This window comes from Rutidosis leptorrhynchoides, chromosome 8, assembly GCF_046630445.1.
Source record: "Rutidosis leptorrhynchoides isolate AG116_Rl617_1_P2 chromosome 8, CSIRO_AGI_Rlap_v1, whole genome shotgun sequence".
Classification (NCBI taxonomy): Eukaryota; Viridiplantae; Streptophyta; class Magnoliopsida; order Asterales; family Asteraceae; genus Rutidosis; species Rutidosis leptorrhynchoides.
Genome location: NC_092340.1, coordinates 192,196,299 through 192,202,549, shown reverse-complemented (window position 1 = coordinate 192,202,549; position 6,251 = coordinate 192,196,299). Strand labels below are relative to the sequence as shown.

Genomic DNA, 6,251 nt, shown 5'->3' with positions numbered 1-6,251 from the left:
CAATACAGACAGTAGTAAATTCAGTAAAATTATACAAATAAACTGAAGTAATTTTTTATTGCATATAGGTACACTTATAACAGATCTCTACAGACCCTGATATCATGTAACAATATAGGTTTATTTGCATCAAAATTGGGACATATATTACCCAACTTTTGCATACATATAGAGCTGTAATATAATTTCACAATAAGCATACTATTAAAGCACACATATTGAAGACCACATTTCACTAGTATGTGTCTATAATGCCTTACAGTACACCAACTACAAATGATACCAAAACTCCAAATGAGCCACCGAGCAGAATAACAGCAGTTTCAGCATTATGATTAACAAAGACATCAAATAACATCTAGAGCTTTCAAGTACGGACATGCAAACAAAATGGGCATTAAGTAGTACTCCCCAACTCCCTTACGTATCAATTTACTAGTCCACAACCAATATTCACTGTTTAAAAATGCCATTATTATATTATCACATTGTACTTTTTATTCATTTTATAGTTTTACTCCATTTTTTCACCTACTTTTTGTTTAACATGCATAAAGTAAGAAAATAATTACATCTTTATTCTTATCTCAAAGGTAGAAGGTTTTCTCCTGGTTGTTTCCAACCCATCCCTAGCCACCACTAAATATTCGTCCTAGACACGATTTGAACCTGAGACCTCTTACAAGGAACTCAGGACTCCAACTCCAACCACTGAGCTATCTAGTGAACTCAGGACTCCAACTCCAACCACTGAGCTATCTAGTGATGGTTGATCTATCTGGGATCTTTATTCACTGAGCTATCAGGGATTATTTTCAGTTTGTTGAACCTAGGATTCTCCATATTTAGGCCAACTCCTAACAAAGCATGAATGCACAATACTCGAATCAAATTTATCCATAATAAATTTTGGGTCAACATTAGATTCTCAAATACTATTAAGTACTAATATATTAGCCATTTAGCCATCATACTGGGAGAGTAACGCCTTCCTGTTGAGACTGAAAGGTAGAAAATAATTAACTCACTGCTTGCCTTTTACCATCTTCTAAACTTTTAAAAAACACGAAATTAAAAGAAATGAAGTCATAAATCAGTATCCTCTAAACTTGATTAAACTCAGTAGAAAGCATATAAAACCATTAATCAATATCAATTTAGAAGTGGGAGAAATGTCATTTTTTTTTTGTAAGCGAGGAAACCCTCCTATGAACGAGCACACATTGGCTCCCCCATAGAAGGTAAAACTTCGGGTAATCAAGCCCCCCGAGCGCATTGAAACCCTCCATAGAAGGAAAAATGTCCTGTTCAGCTTGAGTTGAAAGAGGTCAATATGAGTGTAGTCCTAGATTAAACTCAGTAGAAAGCATATAAAACCATTAATCAATATCAATTTAGAAGTGGGAGAAATGTCATTTTTTTTTTGTAAGCGAGGAAACCCTCCTATGAACGAGCACATTGGCTCCCCCATAGAAGGTAAAACTTCGGGTAATCAAGCCCCCCGAGCGCATTGAAACCCTCCATAGAAGGAAAAATGTCCTGTTCAGCTTGAGTTGAAAGAGGTCAATATGAGTGTAGTCCTAGATTTGCTCTCTACAAACTGGATCCACAAGAGCAGCAGAAAATACATCCTAAAACACCAACTCCCGGGTTGGGTAATAATGCCAACAAAAGCAACAGAAATCGGAAAGTAAAGTTGACATTTCAAAATCTAAAGGTGGAAGGGGATAAACGCAAGGCTTACATCACAAATGAGTTTTTTCATTCAGAACATTTAGAGGTCGCAATATCGACTTATTTACCATGAATGGGTCGAATTAGGTCAACAGTCAAACGGGCACAACAGGTCAACAGTCACCCAAAACAACCTCTAATACCGCTTTAAGATAAAAAAAAAAATAAAAAAATAAAAAAAAAAAAAAAATTAAAAAAATTAAACTGTAATAATATAATTTTGTGAAAGTCCTCTAAAGAGGTTAAGAGGAGAAAATGCATTTCCAGTCAACCTAACTAGACTCATCTCAACATGCACAATAACTACTAATTATTGACCAAAAATTACTTAATCCCCTAAACTTAAAAGGAAGATAACAGAAAGTCTTGATGCAGGTTAAAATCATGAAACTAATGGACCAATGTGAAAAATGCAAGAATGATGTGAAGGTTACAACTCCTCAACAAAAACAAAACAAAAAAAAAGAGAAAAGGTTTTGGTTCCTTTGTGTTTTCTGATTGAGAAAGATACATATTTATTCACAGTGAAATCATCACGCTTTTGAAGTCAATATGTAACCTCCATGCTATTTCAACAAGTAAAGCCACCATAACAATCATAAAGTAATCATAAATATTAACTAAAAACAAAAAAATAAAGATAAAAATCATAATTGCACAACCAATTAACAAATGAAAACCATGTAATTCTAAAGATGCAAACGAACATGCATTGACAAACTGAAATCAACAGAATGTGGCCTTATGATGTATGATAAAAAAAAATATAGCAAAGGTAAATGGAAATTGAAAACAGACATAAAAATCAATGAAAATATAACTAGGAAGAAATTCAAGAAACTAAAATAATATCAGCAAAATATCATCAAATCCATACAAGAAATTACAAAAGGTACATTCAAAGTATTTGTAAGAAAATTGGATAAAATGAGAAGAGCTTGACCCGAGAAAGACATGATAAGTAAGAAAGATATTTCTACATGCACAACTTCCAAGATAAAGCAACCAACAGAAAATAAAGCTTTAAAACAGATTCTTCGATTGTGAGTGACAAATTAACCTCAATGGCACCCGCACATCATCTGCAAATACATAACTCAACATGTAAAGAAGGCACAGTAAACTAGACCTTCAAATGATACTACTACTAGTAGTCAAACTTCTGAACTTGAAAAACAAACTAATCAAAACTGAAAGTTCACAGCTTGCTAACAGCAAGAAAGTAAAGGTAAAATTTTGATGCACTCGAGTTAAAATGTGATGGTTTGGTTATACCAGTGTTGCAAAATTCAGAATTACTCGGCGAGTACCAGGTTTTTGCAACTAGGGGAGTACTCGGTCAAACTCGGCCAAAAATCGGCATTACTCAGAAAATCGGCCAAAACTCGGCATCACTCAGAAAATCGGTCAAAAACAGTTAAATGGTCAGAAATCAGTGACAGCCAAAATCGGTCAAAGTCAAACTTGGTCAACATCCGAGTACTCCCCGAGTTTCCGAGTACTTCTTAGAAAGTCCTGACCAAGTACTCCCCAAGTAGCGATTTATGCAGACTTGGGTTACGCTATCATTTGATTCAAATGAAATCCATAAAAAACGTAGCTAAAAATGAAACATGTGGATTGACCCGAATGTGGTCCGAAGTGAAATCAAATGCTTAAAACCTCCTGTCTTGCTTCATTCAGCATGGTTACATTAACATTTTTATAATATCATATTAATAGTTTAAAACGTTAATTATTAACCTCAATAAGAAAGGAAGAAATGAACTGCTTAAGTAAGGTATTAGAAAAACAGCCTGTTTTGACCCATTACCCAACCCATTCATTTTCCTGTCTCTAAATAAACTTACAATGGTACTCACGGGGTATAAAATACAGTTTAAATAGAGTACTTTTTATAATTTTAGCATCATACCACCGCACCCTGCCACTACTTGTTAAAAAATAGATATCACCTTATTGAAATCACTACTTCCCCTTTTTAAAAATCAAGGATATAGTCATCATAACTAGAGGCTATTTAAAAAGATGGTGTTCGTACATAAACACCAGTTTGTATGATAATAACAGTAATGCATTTTAATCCGCATTAAGTTGATGTGAAGTAATGCTACAACATAACTTTCACAGACCAACATGGTTGTAAATAGGACTAATCCCCAAGTAATCGGTTTTAGAAGCAGGTCGTCCCAACTTGCCAAAATCTCAAATTAAGCGGTCAAAGGGTAACTATCAGTCAGTAGGTCAAAAGCAGTCAAAGTATAAGTTGGTTAACATATATATATGAATTAAAATTGGGGTTTTGGAGCATTTGTACAATAGAAGGATAATGGTTATGCATCTAGACAAATATGTAAAAGTTAATATTTTTTTTATGTTTATGTTTATGTGTATGGTTTACTTCTATATTTAGACATATAATTTTAAAATTAGAAAAGCTCCAATCAGATTAATCCCGATTTTAACCAATAAATCCCTACAATGTCCACCATCATTGTAAAGCTACAAATAACTTTCGCACAACAACAAGGTTGTAAATAGCGAGATTAATCCCCGATTAATCAGTTTTTAGAGCAGAGCAACCCAACTAGCAATATCGGTCAAATAAACGGTTAACGGGTCAAAATCGGTCAAAATACGGATTTAGTTGTTCATAATCGGCCAAAATAAAAGTTGCTCAACATTTTTTACAAGCATTAAAATAAGGGTTTTGGAGTGTTTGAACAATTGATAGATTATTCTCATTCTTCTAGGCAATTATCTTAAAGTTGTTTTTTTTTTTTTTTTTTTCCTTCCTAAATTTACACATATAAATTTAAAATTTAATATTTAAATGATCAAAAAATCCAATTCAATTAATTTGACCAAGTAATTCCTATAAGGTCCCGGCCGATTTAATCCCAAATTAGCGACTTTTACAACCTTGCACAACAATAAGGATAAAATAATACTCATATAAACATAACACGAACAAAAACAGTCCACCAGATCATACCACTTGCAAGATGAATAGTCACGGTACGAGCCACCAGCACCTTGAGACCTAGAATTTGAACCTGAACCAGATCCAAAACCAGACCCCATTTTATTATCAGGGTACGCACTCTGCAAACCCAAACCCTTCAACACGGGAGGAGGACTCCTACTGTAATCCCTTAACCCAGTTTCAACACCAATATTCAACCCAGGTGCACCAGGATAGTAACCACCACCCATTTGACCCAAAACACCAGGAGCATACATCGGATTCGCAGCAATAAACGCTGCATTCGGATTCGGAAACAACCCACCGTACATAGCAGGATTCAACCCCATAGGATTCTGACCAAAAACCCCAAAATTCTGACCCGGAACCAGAACTTGCTGGTTTGGTTGCGGATCCTGACCCGCTCCAGAAACCCCAGCCCCATTATTTTTCCCACTAGTCGCTTTTCGACACTGCAACTGATTTCCCTCAAACACCTTAATAGGCTCTTCTAAAGCTTTCCTAAACCCTTCTTGATTCTTGTACACAAACAGAGCAAAACCTCTAGACTTACCAGTAACTGAATCAAACCCTATCGGTCCAGTTTCAATTTCCCCATATTTCGCAAAAAATGCACGTAACCGTTGAGGATCAGTGTCCGATTTCACATTACTAACATAAATCTTTCTATCAGTATTACCAAAATTCTTACCATTGGCAGCAATTGGTCCTAAAGAAGCTAACTGACACGAAACTGATCGATTACCCACCCGTTTTTTGGGTTCTTTTAAGGCTTTAGTAGCACCTTTTCGAGACTTAAATTGAACAAAGCCAAAACCTTTAGCTTTACCTGTTGCACGGTCGATGATAACATGACAATCTTCAATTTCACCGTAGCGTTTAAAAGCTAGGGTTAGGGTTTCTTTTGTGGCATCCCAACCAAGACCGTATACGAATATTTTACGGTGAGATTCGTCACTATCAGCTACGTCACGGATGTGATTGTAGAAATTAGGGTTTGAAATAGCTGCGTTGATTATGAATTCGATTAATTGTTCTTTTGTGTATGGTTCGATGAGTTTTTGGATTTCTTCAGGCGAGTTGTTGGATTCTGAATCGGAATCAGAAGATGAAGATGTGGTTTCTCTTGAAATTGAAATTGGTTTTTTCTTTTTTGATTTTATGATTTTTTTCTTGGTGGTGGTCTCTGGTTTTTTTAGGGTTTTTTGTTTTTTGGCTGATGCTGTTATTTTCACCATAGTTGCAGAGGGAAGTGAAGGGGAAACAGCAATTGGGTCAAGTGTTGAAATTGATACCAGCAAACACGTTTTTTATTAAACGGCTCAACCTCATTTTTTTTTTTCTTTTTTTTTTTGGCAAAAATATTAATATTAATATATATATATATATATATATATATATATATATATATATATATATAGTAGACCCGAAGATCTGGTGGTACAAACAGTAGACAGATCGTGACGATCTGTTGTGAAAGAAATGGTCACAAACGACCAAAACACGTTGACTTTCGCTCTGTTCGTTCTAA

General features: G+C 35.0%; 1 protein-coding gene across 1 annotated transcript; it reads right to left on the bottom strand.

The window, feature by feature from the left end:
* Positions 1 to 2,560: 2,560 nt before the first annotated feature.
* Positions 2,561 to 5,989, bottom strand: LOC139862451 (UBP1-associated protein 2B-like). The gene is made up of 2 exons (XM_071851059.1): positions 4,730 to 5,989; positions 2,561 to 2,816 (listed from the first exon to the last, which is right to left on the bottom strand). Coding segments are annotated over exons 1-2 (1,230 nt in total). The 5' UTR covers positions 5,959 to 5,989; the 3' UTR covers positions 2,561 to 2,815.
* Between the last annotated feature and the right edge of the window lie 262 nt (positions 5,990 to 6,251).

Coding starts and splice junctions, on each gene's coding strand:
- LOC139862451 (XM_071851059.1), bottom strand. CDS start 5,958: ATGGTGAAAATAACAGCATCAGCCAAAAAACAAAAAACCCTAAAAAAA.